The sequence below is a fragment of the Aquarana catesbeiana genome, linkage group LG11 (genome assembly GCF_042186555.1).
Source record: "Aquarana catesbeiana isolate 2022-GZ linkage group LG11, ASM4218655v1, whole genome shotgun sequence".
Classification (NCBI taxonomy): domain Eukaryota; kingdom Metazoa; phylum Chordata; class Amphibia; order Anura; family Ranidae; genus Aquarana; species Aquarana catesbeiana.
Genome location: NC_133334.1, coordinates 1,070,281 through 1,096,033, shown reverse-complemented (window position 1 = coordinate 1,096,033; position 25,753 = coordinate 1,070,281). Strand labels below are relative to the sequence as shown.

Genomic DNA, 25,753 nt, shown 5'->3' with positions numbered 1-25,753 from the left:
CCCGCCCCCTCCCAGCACACCCCTAGCCCTGCTCCTAACGCCTCCCAGCATGCACCTATCCCCGCCCCCTCCCAGCACACCCCTAGCCCCGCTCCTGCCCCCACCCAGCACACACCTATCCCCGCCCCCTCCCAGCACACCCCTAGCCCCGCTCCTAACGCCTCCCAGCATGCACCTATCCCCGCCCCCTCCCAGCACACCCCTAGCCCCGCTCCTAACGCCTCCCAGCATGCACCTATCCCCGCCCCCTCCCAGCACACCCCTAGCCCCGCTCCTGCCCCCACCCAGCACACACCTATCCCCGCCCCCTCCCAGCACACCCCCAGCCCCGCTCCTAACGCCTCCCAGCATGCACCTATCCCCGCCCCCTCCCAGCACACCCCTAGCCCCGCTCCTAACGCCTCCCAGCATGCACCTATCCCCGCCCCCTCCCAGCACACCCCCTAGCCCTGCTCCTAACGCCTCCCAGCATGCACCTATCCCCGCCCCCTCCCAGCACACCCCTAGCCCCGCTCCTAACGCCTCCCAGCATGCACCTATCCCCGCCCCCTCCCAGCACACCCCTAGCCCCGCTCCTAACGCCTCCCAGCATGCACCTATCCCCGCCCCCTCCCAGCACACCCCTAGCCCTGCTCCTAATGCCTCCCAGCATGCACCTATCCCGCCCCCTCCCAGCACACCCCTAGCCCCGCTCCTAACGCCTCCCAGCATGCACCTATCCCCGCCCCCTCCCAGCACACCCCTAGCCCCGCTCCTAACGCCTCCCAGCATGCACCTATCCCCGCCCCCTCCCAGCACACCCCTAGCCCCGCTCCTGCCCCCACCCAGCACACACCTATCCCCGCCCCCTCCCAGCACACCCCTAGCCCCGCTCCTGCCCCCATCCAGCACACACCTAGTCCGAGCCTTACTCCTTCCCAGCATACACATAGGCCCGCCCCTATCCCCTCCCAGCATACACCTAGGCCCGCCCCTATCCCTCCCAGCATACACCTAGCCACGCCCCTAGCCCAGTTAAGCACACCCCTAGCTCTCCCACTATACCCATTTAGAACACACTTATCTCCCTGCGTATAGCAAACATCTTGCACCACCTCTCTCCCCATTTAATACACACATAGGGCCCCCCCCACATTTGGTGCACACATAGGGCCCCCCCCACATTTGGTGCACACAGCCACACCCCCGTGTCATCCTAGCATACACCTAGACCTGATTTTTCGCGCTCCCTTCGCTGGTTCCTAGAATACGGGATTCGGCCCTGGAAGCTGTATAGATATAAAATACATCTCAGAGATTTACCTCTTTATGGTCCACACCAGAGAAATCCACCCCATTCACCTCCACAATCTGGTCACCAACCTGAGGAGAGACAGACAGATGACAGCGAGGAGTGACGGAGGAGGAGGAGGAAGGGTGACAGAGCAGGACAGGAGGAGGAGGGGTGACAGAAGGACGGAGGGGGGAGGGGTGACAGAAGGACGGAGGGGGGAGGGGTGACAGAAGGACGGAGGGAGGAGGGGTGATGAAGGGTTCCCCCTCCCCCACGTGGATAGTTCAGGTGATAATTGGATGATTGGAGCAGTCTGAGCCCCGGACTCACCTCCAGCCCCACCTCCGCAGATATAGATCCCGCCTTCACATTACTGATGAATATTCCGGGTTTCTGGGACGGCCCACTGGAAATGCTGCCAGAAAGAATCTTCTATTAGGAGTCCACCAAACCACACCCACTAACCACTGCCCCGCCCCCTCCCCACATAACACCAGTGCCCCGCCCCTTCCCCATCTTTATACATAGAGTGCCGCCCCCACACCGTTGAAGGGGTGACACAATGCACAGAATTTCCTTCTACACCCCCCCCGAGGAGTCACTTCCCTTCATTCTAAACTGGAGCACAGAATCTGCAGAGCAACCAATCAGCTTCCAGGTTTTATTGTCAAAGATGAATTGAACAATGTGAAGATAGAAGCTGATACATTGTACGCTCCCTATAGAACCATACATTGTACGCCCCCTATAGAACCATACATTGTACGCCCCCTATAGAACCATACATTGTACGCCCCCTATAGAACCATACATTGTACGCCCCCTATAGAACCATACATTGTACGCCCCCTATAGAACCATACATTGTACGCCCCCTATAGAACCATACATTGTACGCCCCCCTATAGAACCATACATTGTACGCCCCCTATAGAACCATACATTGTACGCCCCCTATAGAACCATACATTGTACGCTCCCTATAGAACCATACATTGTACGCTCCCTATAGAATCATACATTGTACGCCCCCTATAGAATCATACATTGTACGCCCCTATAGAATCATACATTGTACGCCCCCTATAGAACGATACATTGTACGCCCCCTATAGAACGATACATTGTACGCCCCCTATAGAACGATACATTGTACGCTCCCTATAGAACGATACATTGTACGCCCCCTATAGAACGATACATTGTACGCTCCCTATAGAACGATACATTGTACGCCCCCTATAGAACGATACATTGTACGCCCCCTATAGAATGATACATTGTACGCTCCCTATAGAATATAGGGGGCGTACAATGTATCATTCTATAGGGAGCGTACAATGTATCATTCTATAGGGAGCGTACAATGTATCACTCTATAGGGGGCGTACAATGTATCAGAGTGATACATTGCACGCTCCCTATAGAATGATACATTGTACGCCCCCTATAGAATGATACATTGTACGCCCCCCATAGAAGGATACATTGTACGCTCCCTATAGAATGATACATTGCACGCTCCCTATAGATGGAATGATACATTGTACGCCCCCTATAGAGTGATACATTGTACGCCCCCTATAGAACAATACATTGTACGCTCACTATAGAACGATACATTGTACGCCCCCTATAGAACTATACATTGTACGCCCCCTATAGAACGATACATTGTACGCCCCCTATAGAACGATACATTGTACGCCCCCTATAGAACGATACATTGTACGCCCCCTATAGAGCGATACATTGTACGCCCCCTATAGAACTATACATTGTACGCCCCCTATAGAACTATACATTGTACGCCCCCTATAGAACGATACATTGTACGCTCCCTATAGAACGATACATTGTACGCTCCCTATAGAACGATACATTGTACGCTCACTATAGAACGATACATTGTACGCTCCCTATAGAACGATACATTGTACGCTCCCTATAGAACGATACATTGTACGCTCCCTATAGAACAATACATTGTACGCTCCCTATAGAGTGATACATTGCATGCTCCCTATAGAACGATACATTGTACGCTCCCTATAGAGTGATACATTGTACACTCCCTATAGAACGATACATTGTACGCCCCCTATAGAACTATACATTGTACGCTCCCTATAGAACGATACATTGTACGCCCCCTATAGAACGATACATTGTACGCTCCCTATAGAACGATACATTGTACGCTCCCTATAGAACAATACATTGTACGCTCACTATAGAACGATACATTGTACGCTCCCTATAGAACGATACATTGTACGCTCCCTATAGAACGATACATTGTACGCTCCCTATAGAACAATACATTGTATTGTACGCTCCCTATAGAGTGATACATTGCATGCTCCCTATAGAACAATACATTGTACGCTCCCTATAGAGTGATACATTGCATGCTCCCTATAGAACGATACATTGTACGCTCCCTATAGAGTGATACATTGTACGCTCCCTATAGAACGATACATTGTACGCTCACTATAGAAACGATACATTGTACGCTCACTATAGAATGATACATTGTACGCTCCCTATAGAACGATACATTGTACGCCCCCATAGAATGATACATTGTACGCCCCCTATAGAATGATACATTGTACGCTCCCTATAGAATGATACATTGTACGCCCCCTATAGAGTGATACATTGTACGCCCCCTATAGAATGATACATTGTACGCTCCCTATAGAGTGATACATTGTACGCTCCCTATAGAATGATACATTGTACGCTCCCTATAGAGTGATACATTGTACGCCCCCTATAGAATGATACATTGTACGCCCCTATAGAGTGATACATTGTACGCCCCCTATAGAATGATACATTGTACGCCCCCCATAGAATGATACATTGTACACTCCCTATAGAATGATACATTGTACGCCCCCTATAGAGTGATACATTGTACGCCCCCTATAGAATGATACATTGTAGGCCCCCCATAGAATGATACATTGTACGCTCACTATAGAATGATACATTGTACGCTCCCTATAGAACGATACATTGTACGCCCCCATAGAATGATACATTGTACGCCCCCTATAGAATGATACATTGTACGCTCCCTATAGAATGATACATTGTACGCCCCTATAGAGTGATACATTGTACGCCCCCTATAGAATGATAACATTGTACGCCCCCCATAGAATGATACATTGTACACTCCCTATAGAATGATACATTGTACGCCCCCTATAGATGGAATGATACATTGTACGCCCCCCATAGAATGATACATTGTTAGGACTGTCGGTCGATCGTTCACACCCTTATCACGCAGAGGGGAGTCGCCATCTTGTGGCAGGAGGTGGGATTGGCTTACAGAAGCCGAGTGCAGACAATACAGACCCCCCATCCCCCATCCACCTACCTGCAGCCCATTCCTGTGGTGCCCACCAAGCTGATGAAGACTTTCTTCTCCTTCACCTCCCTCCCGCCGATCGATGCCAATCCCGCCACACTGCTCTTCCCGCCCTGCAGAGACAACGGGGGAACTCAGATCTCCGATTAGAGGAAAATCAATGAGGACATTTCTGATTGTGGGGGGAAGACATTCTGCTGCGCACAGCGGACTTCCTGTCCCTTCTGATAACAGGCGGATCCCAGTACAGGGGGGGGGAAGGGGGGGGTACAGAGAGGTCATTGGGGGATATTTTGTATTGAGGGTGACGATCTCCCCCCCCCCCATAACCTGAACACAGGACACCCCGAGGGGGGCACACGGCACACGGCGGGGGTCTTGGTGGACCTTTCACACCCCTGACCCCGATGCGGGGGCCCGGACCCGAGGCGGCTGGCTGGGGATATATAATATGAGATTATGACATGGCGGGGGGATCGGCACAGACAAAGGATCCAATCACAGAGCTCCGAGCTCCGCCGGGATTATTCGTCTGAAATTTCTCAGCAGCATGTGAAGAATTCTCGGCACACAGCGATCGCTCTATGAATATCGGCAACAGGAGCCGGAGCGGGAGAGGAGCCAGAAAATTCCACACAATCCTGATAAATCCTCCGATACCGAGGGGGTCCGGGGGGGGGGGGGGGGGACACAGCAAATCCCTCCGATACCGAGGGGGTCCAACACAGCAAATCCCTCCAATACCGAGGGGGTCCGGGGGGGGGGGGGGACACAGCAAATCCCTCCGATACCGGGGGGTCCAACACAGCAAATCCCTCCAATACCGGGGGGTCCGGGGGGGGGGGGGGACACAGCAAATCCCTCCGATACCGAGGGGGTCCAACACAGCAAATCCCTCCAATACCGGGGGGTCGGGGGGGGGGGGGGACACAGCAAATCCCTCCGATACCGAGGGGGTCCAACACAGCAAATCCCTCCAATACCGGGGGGTCCGGGGGGGGGGGGGGGGACACAGCAAATCCCTCCGATACCGGGGGGTCCAACACAGCAAATCCCTCCAATACCGGGGGGTCCGGGGGGGGGGGGGGGGGGACCACAGCAAATCCCTCCGATACCGAGGGGGTCCGGGGGGGGGGGGGGGTGGGAACACAGCAAATCCCTCCAATACCGAGGGGGTCCGGGGGGGGGGGTGGGAACACAGCAAATCCCTCCAATACCGAGGGGGTCCGGGGGGGGGGGGGGTGGGAACACAGCAAATCCCTCCAATACCGAGGGGGTCCGGGGGGGGGGGGGGGACACAGCAAATCCCTCCAATACCGGGGGGGGTCCAACACAGCAAATCCCTCCAATACCGAGGGGGTCCGGGGGGGGGGGGGGGGGGGACACAGCAAATCCCTCCGATACCGAGGGGGTCCAGGGGGGGGTGGGGACACAGCAAATACCTCCGATACCAGGGGGGGGGTCCAACACAGCAAATCCCTTCCAATACCGAGGGGGTCCGGGGGGAGAACACAGCAAATCCCTCCAATACCGGGGGGGTCCGGGGGGAGAACACAGCAAATACCTCCGATACCGGGGGGTCCGGGGGGGGGCAACACAGCAAATCCCTCCAATACCGAGGGGGTCCAACACAGCAAATCCCTCCAATACCGAGGGGGTCCGGGGGGGGGGGGGACACAGCAAATCCCTCCAATACCGGGGGGGAAGGGACACAGCAAATACCTCCGATACCGGGGGGTCCGGGGGGGGGCAACACAGCAAATCCCTCCAATACCGAGGGGGTCCAACACAGCAAATCCCTCCAATACCGAGGGGGTCCGGGGGGGGGGGGGACACAGCAAATACCTCCGATATCGAGGGGGTCCGGGGGGGGGGGGGGGGGACACAGCAAATACCTCCGATACCGAGGGGGTCCGGGGGGGGGGGGTCCAACACAGCAAATCCCTCCAATACCGAGGGGGTCCGGGGGGGGGGGGGGGGGGGGGAACAGCAAATCCCTCCAATACCGAGGGGGTCCGGGGGGGGGGGGGGGAACAGCAAATCCTCCAATACCGGGGGGGGGGTCCAACACAGCAAATCCCTCCAATACCGAGGGGGGTCCGGGGGGGGGGGGGGAACACAGCAAATCCCTCCAATACCGAGGGGGTCCGGGGGGGGGGGGGGGAACAGCAAATCCCTCCAATACCGGGGGGGAAGGGACACAGCAAATACCTCCGATACCGAGGGGGTCCGGGGGGGGGGGGGGACACAGCAAATACCTCCGATACCGAGGGGGTCCGGGGGGGGGGTCCAACACAGCAAATCCCTCCAATACCGGGGGGGGGTCCAACACAGCAAATCCCTCCAATACCGAGGGGGGTCCGGGGGGGGGGGGGGACACAGCAAAATCCCTCCAATACCGAGGGGGTCCGGGGGGGGGGGGGGGGGAACAGCAATCCCTCCAATACCGGGGGGGAAGGGACACAGCAAATACCCTCCGATACCGAGGGGGTCCGGGGGAACACAGCAAATCCCTCCAATACCGAGGGGGAAGGGACACAGCAAATACCTCCGATACCGGGGGGTCCGGGGGGGGCAACACAGCAAATCCCTCCAATACCGAGGGGGTCCAACACAGCAAATCCCTCCAATACCGAGGGGGGGGGGGGGGACACAGCAAATACCTCCGATACCGAGGGGGGTCCGGGGGGGGGGGGGTCCAACACAGCAAATCCCTCCAATACCAGGGGGGGGTCCAACACAGCAAATCCCTCCAATACCGAGGGGGGTCCGGGGGGGGGGGGGGACACAGCAAATCCCTCCATATACCGGGGGGGGGGGGGGGTCCAACACAGCAAATCCCTCCAATACCGAGGGGGTCCGGGGGGGGTGGACACAGCAAATACCTCCGATACCGGGGGGGGTCCAACACAGCAAATCCCTCCGATACCGAGGGGGTCCGGGGGGGGGGGGGGGACAGCAAATACCTCCGATACCGGGGGGGCAACACAGCAAATCCCTCCAATACCGAGGGGGTCCGGGGGGGGGACACAGCAAAATACCTCCGATACCGAGGGGGTCCAACACAGCAAATCCCTCCAATACCGAGGGGGTCCGGGGGGGGACACAGCAAATACCTCCGATACCGAGGGGGTCCGGGGGGGGGGGGTCCAACACAGCAAATCCCTCCAATACCGGGGGGGGGTCCAACACAGCAAATCCCTCCAATACCGAGGGGGTCCGGGGGGGGGGGGGGGACACAGCAAATCCCTCCAATACCGAGGGGGGTCCGGGGGGGGGGGGGGGGGAACAGCAAATCCCTCCAATACCGGGGGGGAGGGACACAGCAAATACCTCCGATACCGAGGGGGTCCGGGGGGGGGGGGGACACAGCAAATACCTCCGATACCGAGGGGGGTCCGGGGGAAACACAGCAAATCCCTCCAATACCGAGGGGGAAGGGACACAGCAAATACCTCCGATACCGGGGGGTCCGGGGGGGGCAACACAGCAAATCCCTCCAATACCGAGGGGGTCCAACACAGCAAATCCCTCCAATACCGAGGGGGGGGGGGGGGACACAGCAAATACCTCCGATACCGAGGGGGGTCCGGGGGGGGGGGGGTCCAACACAGCAAATCCCTCCAATACCAGGGGGGGTCCAACACAGCAAATCCCTCCAATACCGAGGGGGTCCGGGGGGGGGGGGGACACAGCAAATCCCTCCAATACCGGGGGGGGGGGGGGTCCAACACAGCAAATCCCTCCAATACCGAGGGGGTCCGGGGGGGGTGGACACAGCAAATACCTCCGATACCGGGGGGGGGTCCAACACAGCAAATCCCTCCGATACCGAGGGGGTCCGGGGGGGGGGGGGGGACAGCAAATACCTCCGATACCGGGGGGGGCAACACAGCAAATCCCTCCAATTACCGAGGGGGTCCGGGGGGGGACACAGCAATAATTAACCTTCCGATCCCGAGGGGGGTCCAACACAGCAAAATCCCTCCAATACCGAGGGGGTCCGGGGGGGGACACAGCAAATACCTCCGATACCGAGGGGGTCCAACACAGCAAATCCCTCCAATACCGCTCCGATACCGGGGGGTCCAACACAGCAAATCCCTCCAATACCGAGGGGGTCCGGGGGGGGACACAGCAAATACCTCCGATACCGAGGGGGTCCAACACAGCAAATCCCTCCAATACCGAGGGGGTCCGGGGGGGGACACAGCAAATACCTCCGATACCGAGGGGGTCCAACACAGCAAATCCCTCCAATACCGAGGGGGTCCGGGGGGGGGGGGGGGGGGGACAGCAAATACCTCCGATACCGGGGGGGCAACACAGCAAATCCCTCCAATACCGAGGGGGTCCGGGGGGGGGGACACAGCAAATACCTCCGATACCGAGGGGGTCCGGGGGGGGGTCCAACACAGCAAATCCCTCCAATACCGGGGGGGGGGGTCCAACACAGCAAATCCCTCCAATACCGAGGGGGTCCGGGGGGGGGGGACACAGCAAATACCTCCGATACCGAGGGGGTCCAACACAGCAAATCCCTCCAATACCGAGGGGGTCCGGGGGGGGGGGGGACACAGCAAATCCCTCCAATACCGAGGGGGTCCGGGGGGGGGGGGGAACACAGCAAATACCTCCGATACCGGGGGGTCCGGGGGGCAACACAGCAAATCCCTCCAATACCGAGGGGGTCCGGGGGGGGGGGACACAGCAAATCCCTCCAATACCGAGGGGGTCCAACACAGCAAATCCCTCCAATACCGAGGGGGTCCGGGGGGGGAGGGGGTCCCGGGGGGGGAGGGGTTTGGTAGACCTTCTCATGGCACCTCCATGGTGTATTTTGGATGCAATTTATTATTTGCATTCTAGTTTCCATTGGATCCCAAATCCCAATTGTTTACCCAACTTTATCAGTTCTATGACCGGCCCATATATGAGGTCCGTTCTATAGGAGGCCTGCAGACCCCTGTATGGGAGGTCCAGTATATAGGAGGCCTGCAGACCCCTGTATGGGAGGTCCAGTATATAGGAGGCCTGCAGACCCCTGTATGGGAGGTCCAGTATATAGGAGGTCCGGTCTATAGGAGGCCTGCAGACCCCTGTATGGGAGGTCCGGTCTATGGGAGGCCTGCAGACCCCTGTATGGGAGGTCCAGTCTATGAGGCCTGCAGACCCCTGTATGGGAGGTCCAGTATATAGGAGGCCTGCAGACCCCTGTATGGGAGGTCCAGTATATAGGAGGCCTGCAGACCCCTGTATGGGAGGTCCAGTATATAGGAGGCCTGCAGACCCCTGTATGGGAGGTCCAGTATATAGGAGGTCCGGTCTATAGGAGGCCTGCAGACCCCTGTATGGGAGGTCTGGTCTATAGGAGGCCTGCAGACCCCTGTATGGGAGGTCCAGTCTATGAGGCCTGCAGACCCCTGTATGGGAGGTCCAGTATATAGGAGGCCTGCAGACCCCTGTATGGGAGGTCCAGTATATAGGAGGTCCGGTCTATAGGAGGCCTGCAGACCCCTGTATGGGAGGTCCAGTATATAGGAGGTCCGGTCTATAGGAGGCCTGCAGACCCCTGTATGGGAGGTCCGGTCTATGGGAGGCCTGCAGACCCCTGTATGGGAGGTCCAGTCTATGAGGCCTGCAGACCCCTGTATGGGAGGTCCAGTATATAGGAGGCCTGCAGACCCCTGTATGGGAGGTCCAGTATATAGGAGGTCCGGTCTATAAGAGGCCTGCAGACCCCTGTATGGGAGGTCGGTTCTATAGGAGACCCTCACACCATACATGGACTCACCTCGGTCTCGGAGATGATCTGGTCGGCATACTGCCACTTCAGCGGCTCCTCGGCAGAGCTGAAAAAATAAAGAAAATGGAAGTTAATGGAGGGGGGGGGGGGCGGTGGAGCGGTGGAGAGGGGGAACGGAGAGGGGAAACGGAGAGGGGGAAACGGAGAGGGGAAACGGAGAGGGGGAAACGGAGAGGGGAAACGGAGAGGGGGAAACGGAGAGGGGGAAACGGAGAGGGGGAAACGGAGAGGGGAAACGGAGAGGGGGAAACGGAGGGGGGGAAACGGAGAGGGGGAAACGGAGAGGGGGAAACGGAGAGGGGGAAACGGAGAGGGGAAACGGAGAGCGGGGGAGAGGTGGTGAGGCATTCTGGGTAATCTGAGGGGCCCAGAACCAGTATATGAGATTAGAATGGACTTGTGGTGGTCAGTCATAGGATTAAATACACAGAACTACCACAATTCATTTAGGAGAGAATTAGGAAGGTGGGGTGGGGGTGGGGGGTGGGGTGGGCGTTTCTCGGGGGACACGCGCACAGTGACGCACACCCTCCAATGACTAATAATAGGTAGGTGGGATCTTCTAGATGGGTGATCTGGGGGGGGGGGTACATCACCTTTTCACTGGAATCATCCCGACATCTGTGGAGAGAAGAAGGAGGTAAGTCATTGACCGCCATGCGGAGTCCCTCCCCCCACACTCGCTGCGTCACACAACTTACGTCGGACTTTGATGGAGACGATCTTCTTGGTGCGGATGAGGTTGATGACCTCCTCATGGATGCAGGAATTGAGCGAGTATCCGTTTATACGAACAAGCTCGTCCCCAATCTGAAGGCGAAGGGTTAAAACTCATCAATAAAGAGCCAATAGACAGAATTCAGCAGATTGGAGAGTCGCAGTCCAGAAACGATCGATATCTGGCTGTGTGTCAGAGTCCTTCATTACACCACCAATCGCCCGGCTGCCCTGACTGGCTCCTGAATTCTACATTCATTTATCTCTATATGGAGCCATGGAAGTGGGAATGATGGGAAGAATAACCCCCCCCCCGGGTGATCCGTCACCCTCCCCCACACAGGAAAACCGACACCAAAACTCTCAGCAAGAGACAAGTCCTGATCTGATAAAGGAGGAGAATCGGGAATTGGCGTCCTGATAAGATCTGTCTTCATTTGTGATGATGGGAAGATGGCGGCTCTCTATTCACATATAATAAGATCTCTGACAATCCCGCAGTCTGAGCCGACACAAAGACCGCGCCAATTATCCCCGGAGACCATTCTCCACCTCACCACGTTATTAACACTCCGCCTAACATCAGTTCAGCCTAAAATCACCAAACGGCGGGGAGATCAGATTACAGCGTGAGAACTCTCCGGAAGAGTGACCTGTCCAGAAGAACTGTCCACCGGGAGCGCCATCACTGTCCTCACACCGGGACCAACACAGAACCCCAACCTGGTACACCAACTGCCAGACCCCATCCACCAACACACAAGGGAGATCCACCAGACCCGACACACAAGGGAGATCCACCAGACCCGACACACAAGGGAGATCCACCAGACCCGACACACAAGGGAGATCCACCAGACCCGACACACAAGGGAGATCCACCAGACCCGACACACAAGGGAGATCCACCAGACCCGACACACAAGGGAGATCCACCAGACCCGACACACAAAGGAGATCCACCAGACCCGACACACAAGGGAGATCCACCAGACCCGACACACAAGGGAGATCCACCAGACCCGACACACAAGGGAGATCCACCAGACCCGACACACAAGGGAAATCCACCAGACCCGATACATCCACATCACACAAGGGAGACCCACCAGACCCAACTCACCCACATCACACAAGGGACACCCACCAGACCCGACACACCCACATCACACAAGGGAGACCCACCAGACCCAACTCACCCACATCACACAAGGGAGACCCACCAGACCCAACCCAGCCACCTCACACAAGGGAGACCCACCAGACCCGATACATCCACATCACACAAGGGAGACCCACCAGACCCGATACATCCACATCACACAAGGGAGACCCACCAGACCCAACTCACCCACATCACACAAGGGAGACCCACCAGACCCGACACACCCACCTCACACAAGGGAGACCCACCAGACCCGATACATCCACATCACACAAGGGAGACCCACCAGACCCGATACATCCACATCACACAAGGGAGACCCACCAGACCCGACACACCCACATCACACAAGGGAGACCCACCAGACCCAACTCACCCACATCACACAAGGGAGACCCACCAGACCCGACACACCCACATCACACAAGGGAGACCCACCAGACCCGACACACCCACATCACACAAGGGAGACCCCCCAGACCCAACTCACCCACATCACACAAGGGAGACCCACCAGACCCGACACACCCACATCACACAAGGGAGACCCACCAGACCCAACTCACCCACATCACACAAGGGAGACCCACCAGACCCGACACACCCACATCACACAAGGGAGACCCACCAGACCCAACTCACCCACATCACACAAGGGAGACCCACCAGACCCGACACACCCACATCACACAAGGGAGACCCACCAGACCCAACTCACCCACATCACACAAGGGAGACCCACCAGACCCAACCCACCCACATCACACAAGGGAGACCCACCAGACCCAACCCAGCCACCTCACACAAGGGAGACCCACCAGACCCGATACATCCACATCACACAAGGGAGACCCACCAGACCCAACTCACCCACATCACACAAGGGAGACCCACCAGACCCAACTCACCCACATCACACAAGGGAGACCCACCAGACCCGACACACCCACATCACACAAGGGAGACCCACCAGACCCAACTCACCCACATCACACAAGGGAGACCCACCAGACCCGACACACCCACATCACACAAGGGAGACCCACCAGACCCAACTCACCCACATCACACAAGGGAGACCCACCAGACCCAACCCACCCACATCACACAAGGGAGACCCACCAGACCCAACCCAGCCACCTCACACAAGGGAGACCCACCAGACCCGATACATCCACATCACACAAGGGAGACCCACCAGACCCAACTCACCCACATCACACAAGGGACACCCACCAGACCCGACACACCCACATCACACAAGGGAGACCCACCAGACCCAACTCACCCACATCACACAAGGGAGACCCACCAGACCCAACCCAGCCACCTCACACAAGGGAGACCCACCAGACCCGATACATCCACATCACACAAGGGAGACCCACCAGACCCGATACATCCACATCACACAAGGGAGACCCACCAGACCCAACTCACCCACATCACACAAGGGAGACCCACCAGACCCGACACACCCACCTCACACAAGGGAGACCCACCAGACCCGATACATCCACATCACACAAGGGAGACCCACCAGACCCGATACATCCACATCACACAAGGGAGACCCACCAGACCCGACACACCCACATCACACAAGGGAGACCCACCAGACCCAACTCACCCACATCACACAAGGGAGACCCACCAGACCCGACACACCCACATCACACAAGGGAGACCCACCAGACCCGACACACCCACATCACACAAGGGAGACCCCCCAGACCCAACTCACCCACATCACACAAGGGAGACCCACCAGACCCGACACACCCACATCACACAAGGGAGACCCACCAGACCCAACTCACCCACATCACACAAGGGAGACCCACCAGACCCGACACACCCACATCACACAAGGGAGACCCACCAGACCCAACTCACCCACATCACACAAGGGAGACCCACCAGACCCGACACACCCACATCACACAAGGGAGACCCACCAGACCCAACTCACCCACATCACACAAGGGAGACCCACCAGACCCAACCCACCCACATCACACAAGGGAGACCCACCAGACCCAACCCAGCCACCTCACACAAGGGAGACCCACCAGACCCGATACATCCACATCACACAAGGGAGACCCACCAGACCCAACTCACCCACATCACACAAGGGAGACCCACCAGACCCAACTCACCCACATCACACAAGGGAGACCCACCAGACCCGACACACCCACATCACACAAGGGAGACCCACCAGACCCGACACACCCACATCACACAAGGGAGACCCCCCAGACCCAACTCACCCACATCACACAAGGGAGACCCACCAGACCCGACACACCCACATCACACAAGGGAGACCCACCAGACCCAACTCACCCACACCACACAAGGGAGACCCACCAGACCCAACTCACCCACATCACACAAGGGAGACCCACCCACATCACACAAGGGAGACCCACCAGACCCAACTCACCCACATCACACAGGGGAGACCCACCAGACCCAACTCACCCACATCACACAGGGGAGACCCACCAGACCCGATCCACCCACATCACACAGGGGAGACCCATCAGACCCAACCCACCCACATCACACAGAGGAGACCCACCCACATCACACAAGGGAGACCCAACCCACCCACATCACACAGGGGGGGACCCACCAGACCCAACGCACAGACATCATATAGGGAAGACCCATCAGACCAAACCTACTGACACAATAAAGGAGAGAACCACCAGACCCAATCCGCCACCATAATACAGAGGAGACCTACCAAGCCCCCCCTCCACCAAGGCATGCCCCCCCTTCCACACCATGCTCGCTACAACCCCCTACAACCCCCTCCTCCAAGCTATGCCTGCCTCACCCCCCTCCTGCAGCCCCCCCAACCTCCTCCATACCTTACCCACCTCTCTCCATTCACAGCTGCCCCTCGCCACCTCTGCCCATCCCTCCCTCACCTCGCTCTTGTGCTCCCGGGAATGATTAGGGACCCCAGCCAATCCTAGGATGAGGGGATAATGGATGGAAGGAGTGAAGCATGTGTCATGTGACCTCACCTGCAGCCCCGCACTGTCCGCCTGGCCTTCCTTCATTATATGAGAGATAAATAATCCACATCTGAACTCCAGACCCCCCCGAACACTGAAACCGAGTCCATCGGGGTGAGAGCGGTCCAACTTCACCTCCCTCAGCTTCCTGTGAACACAACAAAGATGTGAAGATGCCACATCCCCCGCCATCTGAAGGGACAACCCCCATCATCCCCGGAAGGAACCCACAGCCACCAATGTAATCAGGATAATAGCACCTGATTGGGTGGTTTGGGGTTCCACATTGGCGGAAGTCTCCGGATTACCTGGACCGTTTTGGCGTTAGCTGGTCGTATTCCACCTGATGCTTTAGCGGGATGAGCGGACGGATGGCATCGAAGAGCAGCAACCGTGACGGTTCATTGATGACCAGCTTCAGATCGCCCACAAACACCGGCAGATCCATAGACCTGGAAAACAGATCACATGACCTACTGTGACCATAACCCCACCGCCAGCCCACCCACCATCATCACCGAGAACACCGTCTGGTGAGGAATATCCGTGTATAGATAATCCTCAGCTCCAGGCAGTGCGCCGGAACATGTACCCGCCGTCCCTTTATACAACCTCCAATAAACCCGACCCCAAACCCCCCCGAAACAATGGTAGCCTCCAATCCCAGCCGCTGAGGCTGGAAAATTGTTCTTAGTGGTTACTGGTATCTAAGTCTTCCCAAACCGACCGCCATCTCATCCGCCTCCCTCGCCAGACGCCCCCCCCCCGCCTCCCTCGCCAGCCACCCCCCGTCCGCCTCCCTCGCCAGCTGCCCCCCCCTTCGCCAGCCGCCCCCTCGTCCACCTCCCTCGCCAGCCGCCCCCCCCCCCCCTTCGCCAGTCGCCCCCCCGTCCGCCTTCCTCGCCAGCTGCCCCCCCCCTTGCCAGTTGCCCCTCTCCCTCTCGACCACCTCCCTCGCCAGCCACCCCCCGTCCACCTCCCTCGCCAGTCCCCCTCCCGTCCGCCTCCCTTGCCAGTCACCCCCTCAACCGCCTCCCTTGCCAGTCACCCCCTCAACCGCCTTCCTTGCCAGTGGCCCCCCCCTGTCCGCCTCCCTTGCCAGTCCCCCTCCCGTCCGCCTCCCTTGCAAGTCGCCCCCCCCCCCGTCCGCCTCCCTCGCGACCACCTCCCTCGCCAGCCACCCCCCGTCCACCTCCCTCGCCAGTCCCCCTCCCGTCCGCCTCCCTTGCCAGTCGCCCCCTCAACCGCCTTCCTCGCCAGCCACCCCCCCGTCCGCCTCCCTCGCAAGCCCCCTCGACCGCCTCCCTCGCCAGCCAATCCCTCGTCCACCTCCCTCGCCAGCCGCCCCCCCCCCCCTTCGCCAGTCACCCCCCCCCGTCCTCCTCCCTCGCCAGTCGCCCCCCCGTCCGCCTCCCTCGCCAGCCGCCCGCCTCCCTCTCGACCACCTCCCTCGCCAGTCCCCCTCCCTTCCGCCTCCCTTGTCAGTCGCCCCCTCAACCGCCTCCCTCGCAAGCCCCCTCGACCGCCTCCCTCGCCAACCACCCCCTCGTCCACCTCCCTCGCCAGCCGCCCCCCCCCCTTCGCCAGTCGCCCCCCCCGTCCGCCTCCCTTGCCAGTCGCCCCCCCCGTCCGCCTCCCTTGCCAGTCGCCCCCCCCGTCCGCCTCCCTCGCCAGCTGCCCCCCGTCCGCCTCCCTCGCGACCACCTCCCTCGCCAGCCACCCCCCGTCCACTTCCCTCGCCAGTCCCCCTCCCGTCCGCCTCCCTTGCCAGTCGCCCCCTCAACCGCCTTCCTCGCCAGCCACCCCCCCGTCCGCCTCCCTCGCAAGCCCCCTCGACCGCCTCCCTCGCCAGCCAATCCCTCGTCCACCTCCCTCGCCAGCCGCCCCCCCCCCCTTCGCCAGTCGCCCCCCCGTCCTCCTCCCTCGCCAGTCGCCCCCCCGTCCTCCTCCCTCGCCAGCCGCCCGCCTCCCTCTCGACCACCTCCCTCGCCAGCCGCCCCCCCCTTCGCCAGTCGCCCCCCCGTCCGCCTCCCTTGCCAGTCGCCCCCCCCGTCCGCCTCCCTTGCCAGTCGCCCCCCCGTCCGCCTCCCTCGCCAGCCGCCCCCCCGTACGCCTCCCTCGCGACCACCTCCCTCGCCAGCCACCCCCGTCCACCTCCCTCGCCAGCCGCCCCCCCTCCGCCTCCCTCGCCAGTCGCCCCCTCAACCGCCTTCCTTGCCAGCCACCCCCCCGTCCGCCTCCCTCGCCAGCCGCCCGCCTCCCTCTCGACCACCTCCCTCGCCAGTCCCCCTCCCGTCCGCCTCCCTTGCCAGTCGCCCCCTCAACCGCCTTCCTTGCCAGCCACCCCCCCGTCCGCCTCCCTCGCAAGCCCCCTCGACCGCCTCCCTCGCAAGCCACCCCCTCGTCCACCTCCCTCGCCAGCCGCCCCCCCCCTTCGCCTCCCTCGCCAGTCGCCCCCCCTCCCTCGCCAGCCACCCCCCGTCCACATCCCTCGCCAGTCCCCCCCTCAACTGCCTCCCTCGCCAGCCACCCCCCCGTCCGCCTCCCTCGCCAGCCACCCCCCCGTCCGCCTCCCTCGCCAGCCGCCCCCCCCCTTCGCCAGTCGCCCCCCCGTCCGACCTCCCTCGCCAGTCGCCCCCCTCCCTCGCCAGCCACCCCCCGTCCACATCCCTCGCCAGCCACCCCCCCGTCCGCCTCCCTCGCCAGCCACCCCCCCCCCTTCGCCAGTCGCCCCCCCGTCCGACCTCCCTCGCCAGTCGCCCCCCTCCCTCGCCAGCCACCCCCCGTCCACATCCCTTGCCAGTCCCCCCCTCAACTGCCTCCCTCGCCAGCCACCCCCCCGTCCGCCTCCCTCGCCAGCCGCCCCCCCCCTTCGCCAGTTGCCCCCCCGTCCGACCTCCCTCGCCAGCCACCCCCCTCCTCTGACTTCCTAGCACCGATTACTGTATTAGTGTCACTGGTTCCCACAGAGTGTCAGTGTCCGATTGTACGCCGCAATATCGCAGTCCCGCTATAAATCGCTGATCAGCGCCATTAGTAGTAAAAAATAAATAACAATTCTATAACTCTATCCCATAGTTTGTAGATGTGAAAAACGATCAATATACACTTATTGGAGTTTTTTTAATACATATTGGGATAAATTGATGAAAAAAAAAAATGTGATTTTTTTTTTTTATTTTATTGGATGTTTTATAGCAGAAAGTAACAAAGACAAATTTGAAAAAAAAGACGCAGTGCCCGCTAAAATGAACTGATCATATGGGGGGGTAAATCTTCTGGAGCTAAAGGGGTTAAATAGGTTTCCATGCGTCACACAAATGTGGTGAAGTCCCTCATCTACCTTTTGATCGTCGAGCTTTGTGTGTATTTTGATTGGAAGTTGTGACATTTTACACTGAGAGGAGCCCATGGTGAGTGTGGGGGAGGGGGGAGGGGGGAGGGGGGGTAGATTTTGTTTTTCTCTAGAATGGATTTCAGATGAAAAGATTTGCGGTTATCATTCGATCCGCAGAGAGAGAAGAATGAACATCGAACATTCCGCCGTCATTGTGAATAATTGAGAACCCAATTCATGTCACCGAGCCGCTCAATACCGAGAACAATGAGAACAAAGCCGGAACCCCGGGGGAGGGGGAAGAACTCTCCGTATTGTCTGCAATACCCCAACCCTGTATACTATATACCCCCCCCCCCCCCCGGAATCCTCCATCCACCCCCGGTCTATATACCCCCCCCCGGAATCCTCCGTCCACCCCCGGTCTATATACCCCCCCGGAATCCTCCGTCCACCCCCGGTCTATATACCCCCCCCGGAATCCTCCGTCCACCCCCAGTCTATATACCCCCCCAGGATCCTCCGTCCACCCCCGGTCTATATACCCCCCCAGGAATCCTCCGTCCACCCCCGGTCTATATACCCCCCCCCCGGAATCCTCCGTCCACCCCCGGTCTATATACCCCCCCCCCGGAATCTCCGTCCACCCCCAGTCTATATACCCCCCCCCAGGAATCCTCCGTCCACCCCAGTCTATATACCCCCCCCAGGAATCCTCCGTCCACCCCCGGTCTATATACCCCCCCCAGGAATCCTCCGTCCACCCCGGTCTATATACCCCCCCCAGGAATCCTCCGTCCACCCCCGGTCTATATACCCCACCCAGGAATCCTCCGTCCACCCCCGGTCTATATACCCCCCCCCCGGAATCCTCCGTCCACCCCCGGTCTATATACCCCCCAGGAATCCTCCGTCCACCCCCGGTATATACCCCCCCCGAATCCTCCATCCACCCCCGGTCTATATACCCCCCCCCAGGCATCCTCCGTCCACCCCCAATCTATATACCCCCCCCCGGAATCCTCCGTCCACCCCCGGTCTATATACCCCCCCGGAATCCTCCGTCCACCCCCAATCTATATACCCCCCCCAGGAATCCTCCATCCACCCCCGGTCTATATACCCCCCCCCGAATCCTCCATCCACCCCCGGTCCTATATACCCCCCCAGGAATCCTCCATCCACCCCCCGGTCTATATACTCACACACAGAGGACAGGTGAGTATGAGGTAAGTCCTCCTCTCTGTCCCCGGAATGATACTCACTGGTAATACATGCGGAGCACATCGTACAGATAATCCTTCTCCGCCTCGTTGTCCATACATTCTCCACCTACAAATCAGAGAACAACGTCATGAGAAATGATAACCAATCCTGAGTGCCACACAGACCCACGCCCGCTCCCCGCGCCACACAGACCCACGCCGCCTCCCCGCGCCACACAGACCTACGCCCGCTCCCTTCGCCACGCAGACCTACGCCCGCTCCCCTTCGCCACGCAGACCCACGCCACACAGACCCACGCCCGCTCCCCATGCCACACAGACCCCACTCCCCGCACACCTACGCCCGCTCTTGCCACGCAGACCCCACGCCCGCTCCCTTCGCCACGCAGACCCACGCCACACAGATCCACACCCACTCCCCATGCCACGCAGACCCACGCCCGCTCGCCACGCAGACCCACGCCCGCTCCCCACGCCACACAGATCCACACCTGCACCCCACGCCACGCAGACCCACGCCGACCCCACTCCCCGCGCAACGCAGATCCACGCCCACATCCCCGCAGACCCACGCCACACAGACCCAGACCCGCTCCCGCCACGCAGACCCACGCCCGCTCCCCACGCCACGCAGACCCCGCTCCCCACGCCACACAGATCCATGCCCGCTCCCTGCGCAACGCACGCTCGCTCCCTGCGCAACGCACGCCTGCTCCCACAGAGCCACGCAGACCCACGCCCGCTCCCCGCGCCACACAGACCTACGCCACGCAGACCCACGCCCGCTCCCCATGCCACACAGACCCCACTCCCCGCACACCTACGCCCGCTCCCTTCGCCACGCAGACCCCACGCCCGCTCCCTTCGCCACGCAGACCCCACGCCACACAGATCCACACCCACTCCCCACGCCACGCAGACCCACGCCCGCTCCCACGCCACACAGACCCCACTCCCCGCACACCTACGCCCGCTCCCCACACACAGCCACGCAGACCCATGCCACACAGATCCACACCCGCTCCCCACGCCACGCAGACCCCCACGCCCGCTCCCCACTCCCCGTGCAACGCAGATCCATGCCCGCTCCCCGCAGACCCACGCCACACAGACCCAGACCCGCTCCCGCCACGCAGACCCACGCCCACTCCCCCACGCCACGCAGACCCGCGCCCGCTCCCCACGCCACGCACGCTCGCTCCCTGCGCAACGCACGCCTGCTCCCCACAGAGCCACGCAGACCCACGCCCACTCCCTGCGCCACAGACCCGCTCCCTGCAGAACACAGATCCGCTCCCTGCATCTGGTGGAACGCAGAACCGGGCGCACTCCAGGTGATCAGCAGTACCTGGCGCTGGGTGAGGTGCTGGAAGAAGGTGTTGAGGAATCTTTTGGGCCATTGGTTGACGCCACACATGCCGGAGATGTTAGGAGATGATGTGCGGAGAGCTGTACTGACTCTGCAGATCACATTACCTGACTCCTCGCTGGGAGGGAGATCACACTACGGAACACTTGCAGCACACAGAGCGATGTCTGTGCAGATTTTAGGGAAGTCATGGAAGGTGGGAGAACTCTCACCTGCTTCTGCCCTGTAAATAATGACCAACGCATTCTGATCACTTACTATATGGGAGGAGCTGCCTCTTGTAATCACATAACCAGGCTGGTGGTGGAAACAAATGTAGGAAATGACACTCCTGGGGGCGCTCTACACACAGTATACAGAAGGTCTCTCGCTGCAAAGGTCACAAGGGAGGCTCGGTCCAGACAGAGGAGGCCCAAGCCACGGGGACGGGTCCACACAGAAGAGGCCCAAGCCACGGGGACGGGTCCACACAGAAGAGGCCCAAGCCACGGGGACGGGTCCACACAGAAGAGGCCCAAGCCACGGGGACGGGTCCACACAGAAGAGGCCCAAGCCACGGGGACGGGTCCACACAGAGGAGGCCCAAGCCACGGGACGGGTCCACCCAGAGGAGGCCCAAGCCACGGGGACGGGTCCACACAGAGGAGGCCCAAGCCACGGGGACGGGTCCACACAGAGGAGGCCCAAGCCACGGGGACGGGTCCACACAGAGGAGGCCCAAGCCACGGGACGGGTCCACACAGAGGAGGCCCAAGCCACGGGGACGGGTCCACACAGAGGAGGCCCAAGCACGGGGACGGGTCCACACAGAGGAGGCCCAAGCCACGGGGACGGGTCCACACAGAGGAGCCCAAGCCACGGGACGGGTCCACACAGAGGAGGCCCAAGCCACGGGGACGGGTCCACACAGAGGAGGCCCAAGCCACGGGGACGGGTCCACACAGAGGAGGCCCAAGCCACGGGGACGGGTCCACACAGAGGAGGCCCAAGCCACGGGGACGGGTCCACACAGAGGAGGCCCAAGCCACGGGGACGGGTCCACACAGAGGAGGCCCAAGCACGGGGACGGGTCCACACAGAGGAGGCCCAAGCCACGGGGACGGGTCCACACAGAGGAGGCCCAAGCCACGGGGACGGGTCCACACAGAGGAGGCCCAAGCCACGGGGACGGGTCCACACAGAGGAGGCCCAAGCCACGGGGACGGGTCCACACAGAGGAGGCCCAAGCCACGGGGACGGGTCCACACAGAGGAGGCCCAAGCCACGGGGACGGGTCCACACAGAGGAGGCCCAAGCCACGGGGACGGGTCCACACAGAGGAGGCCCAAGCCACGGGGACGGGTCCACACAGAGGAGGCCCAAGCCACGGGGACGGGTCCACACAGAGGAGGCCCAAGCCACGGGGACGGGTCCACACAGAGGAGGCCCAAGCCACGGGGACGGGTCCACACAGAGGAGGCCCAAGCCACGGGGACGGGTCCACACAGAGGAGGCCCAAGCCACGGGGACGGGTCCAGACAGAGGGGGCCCAAGCAACGGGACAAGTCCAGAGGGGGCCAAAGCAACGGGACAAGTCCAGACAGAGGGGGCCCAAGCAACGGGACAAGTCCAGACAGAGGGGGCCCAAGCCACGGGACAAGTCCAGACAGAGGGGGCCCAAGCAACGGGACAAGTCCAGACAGAGGGGGCCCAAGCCATGGGACAAGTCCAGACAGAGGGGGCCCAAGCCATGGGGACGGGTCCCAGACAGAGGGGGCCCAAGCAACGGGACAAGTCCAGACAGAGGGGGCCCAAGCAACGGGACAAGTCCAGACAGAGGGGGCCCAAGCAACGGGACAAGTCCAGACAGAGGAGCAGAAACAGGTGAGAAGGTCATTCGCCCCCAACGTGACCTCCTGAGCAGGAAGATACGGCCAAAAATTCACCACAAAAACAAATGTCCGGACCATCAATGGAGTAAAAAGCAATCTGACCAGTGAGAACATCGATGGGCCTCAATGCTAAAGGTTACCAAGGGCCCCTAATACAAGAGTCAGCACTAGAACTCTTGGGGAAGGGGGTGCAGGGCATGTAGGGGGAAGGGGTGCAGGGCATGTAGGGTAGTATGGGGTATTAGAACTCTTGGGGGAAGGGGGTGCAGGGGCATGTAGGGGGGAAGGGGGTGCAGGGCATGTAGGGTAGTATGGGGTATACAGGGTGCAGGGCATGTAGGGCAGTATGGGGTATACAGGGTGCAGGGCAGTATGGGGTATACAGGGTGCAAGGCATGGAGGGGGAAGGGGGTGCAGGGCAGTATGGGGTATACAGGGTGCAGGGCAGGTAGGAGGAAGGGGGTGCAGGGCATGTAGGGCAGTATGGGGTATACAGGGCATGTAGGGGAAGGGGATGCGGGGCCTGTAGGGTAGTATGGGGTATACAGGGTGCAGGGCATGTAGGGCAGTATGGGGTATACAGGGTGCAGGGAGAAGGAGTGCAGGGCAGTATGGGTTATACAGGGTGCAGGGCATGTAGGGGGAAGGGGGTGCAGGGCAGTATGGGGTATACAGGGTGCAGGGCATGTAAGGAAGGGGGTGCAGGGCATGTAGGGCAGTATGGGGTATACAGGACATGTAGGGGGAAGGGGGTGCAGGGCATGTAGGGCAGTATGGGGTATACAGGGTGCAGGGCATGTAGGGGGAGGGGGTGCAGGGCATGTAGGGCAGTATGGGGTATACAGGACATGTAGGGGGAAGGGGGTGCAGGGCATGTAGGGCAGTATGGGGTATACAGGGTGCAGGGCATGTAGGGGAAGGGGGTGCAGGGCATGTAGGGCCGTATGGGGTATACAGGGCATTTAGGGGGAAGGGGGGTGCAGGGCATGTAGGGCAGTATGGGGAAGGGGGTGCAGGGCAGTATAGGGTATCAAGGTGCAGGGCATGTAGAGCAGTATGGGATATACAGGGCATGTAGGGGGGAAGGGGGTGCAGGGCATGTAGGGCAGTATGGGGTATACAGGCATGTAGGGTAGTATGGGGTATACAGGGTGCAGTGCATGTAGGGGGAGGGGGTGCAGGGCATGTAGGGCAGTATGGGGTATACAGGGCATTTAGGGGGGAAGGGGTGCAGGGCATGTAGGGCAGTATGGGATATACAGGACATGTAGGGGGAAGGGGGTGCAGGGCATGTAGGGCAGTATGGGGTATACAGGACATGTAGGGGAAGGGGGTGCAGGGCATGTAGGGCAGTATGGGGTATACAGGGCATTTAGGGGGAAGGGGTGCAGGGCATGTAGGGCAGTATGGGGTATACAGGGGTGAAGGGCATGTAGGGCAGTATGGGATATACAGGACATGTAGGGGGAAGGGGGTGCAGGGCATGTAGGGGAAGGGGGTGCAGGGCATGTAGGGGGAAGGGGGTGCAGGGCAGTATGGGGTATACAGGGTGCAGGCATGTAGGGGGAGGGGGTGCAGGGCATGTAGGGCAGTATGGGGTATACAGGACATGTAGGGGGAAGGGGGTGCAGGGCATGTAGGGCAGTATGGGGTATACAGGACATGTAGGGGGAAGGGGGTGCAGGGCATGTAGGGTAGTATGGGGTATACAGGGCATGTAGGGTAGTATGGGGTACACAGGGCATGTAGGGTAGTATGGGGTATACAGGACATGTAGGGGGTGCAGGGCATGTAGGGCAGTATGGGGTATACAGGGTGGCAGGGCATGTAGGTTAGTAGGGGTATACAGGGCATGTAGGGCAGTATGGGGTATACAGGACATGTAGGGGGAAGGGGGTGCAGGGCATGTAGGGGGAAGGGGGTGCAGGGCATGTAGGGGAGTATGGGGTATACAGGACATGTAGGGGGAAGGGGGTGCAGGGCATGTAGGGCAGTATGGGGTATACAGGACATGTAGGGGGAAGGGGGTGCAGGGCATGTAGGGGCAGTATGGGGTATACAGGGCATGTAGGGCAGTAATGGGGTATACAGGCATGTAGGGGGTGCAGGGCATGTAGGGCAGTATGGGGGTATACAGGGTGCAGGGCATGTAGGGCAGTATGGGGTATACAGGGCATGTAGGGGGAAGGGGGTGCAGGGCATGTAGGGTAGTATGGGGTATACAGGACATGTAGGGGGTGCAGGGCATGTAGGGCAGTATGGGGTATACAGGACATGTAGGGGGGTGCAGGGCATGTAGGGTAGTATGGGGTATACAGGACATGTAGGGGGAAGGGGGTGCAGTGCATGTAGGGTAGTATGGGGTTACAGGACATGTAGGGGGAAGGGGGTGCAGTGCATGTAGGGTAGTATGGGGTATACAGGGTGCAGGGCATGTAGGGTAGTATGGGGGTATACAGGGCATGTTGGGGGAAGGGGGTGCAGGGCATGTAGGGTAGTATGGGGTATAGGGCATGTAGGGCAGTATGGGGTATACAGGACATGTGGGGTAGTATGGGGTATA

At 60.0% G+C, this 25,753-nt stretch overlaps 1 protein-coding gene across 1 annotated transcript in view; it reads right to left on the bottom strand.

Annotated features, from left to right (window-relative positions):
• USH1C (USH1 protein network component harmonin) overlaps positions 1-20,074 on the bottom strand; it is a 141,602-nt gene extending 121,528 nt beyond the window's left edge. The window contains 9 exon segments of the mRNA XM_073603928.1: positions 1,303-1,362; positions 1,604-1,688; positions 4,674-4,777; positions 10,459-10,516; positions 11,067-11,091; positions 11,172-11,280; positions 15,397-15,535; positions 15,696-15,839; positions 19,990-20,074. Coding sequence (XP_073460029.1) covers positions 1,303-1,362; positions 1,604-1,688; positions 4,674-4,777; positions 10,459-10,516; positions 11,067-11,091; positions 11,172-11,280; positions 15,397-15,535; positions 15,696-15,839; positions 19,990-20,045 — 780 coding nt within the window. The 5' untranslated portion in view covers positions 20,046-20,074.
• Positions 20,075-25,753: the final 5,679 nt, after the last annotated feature.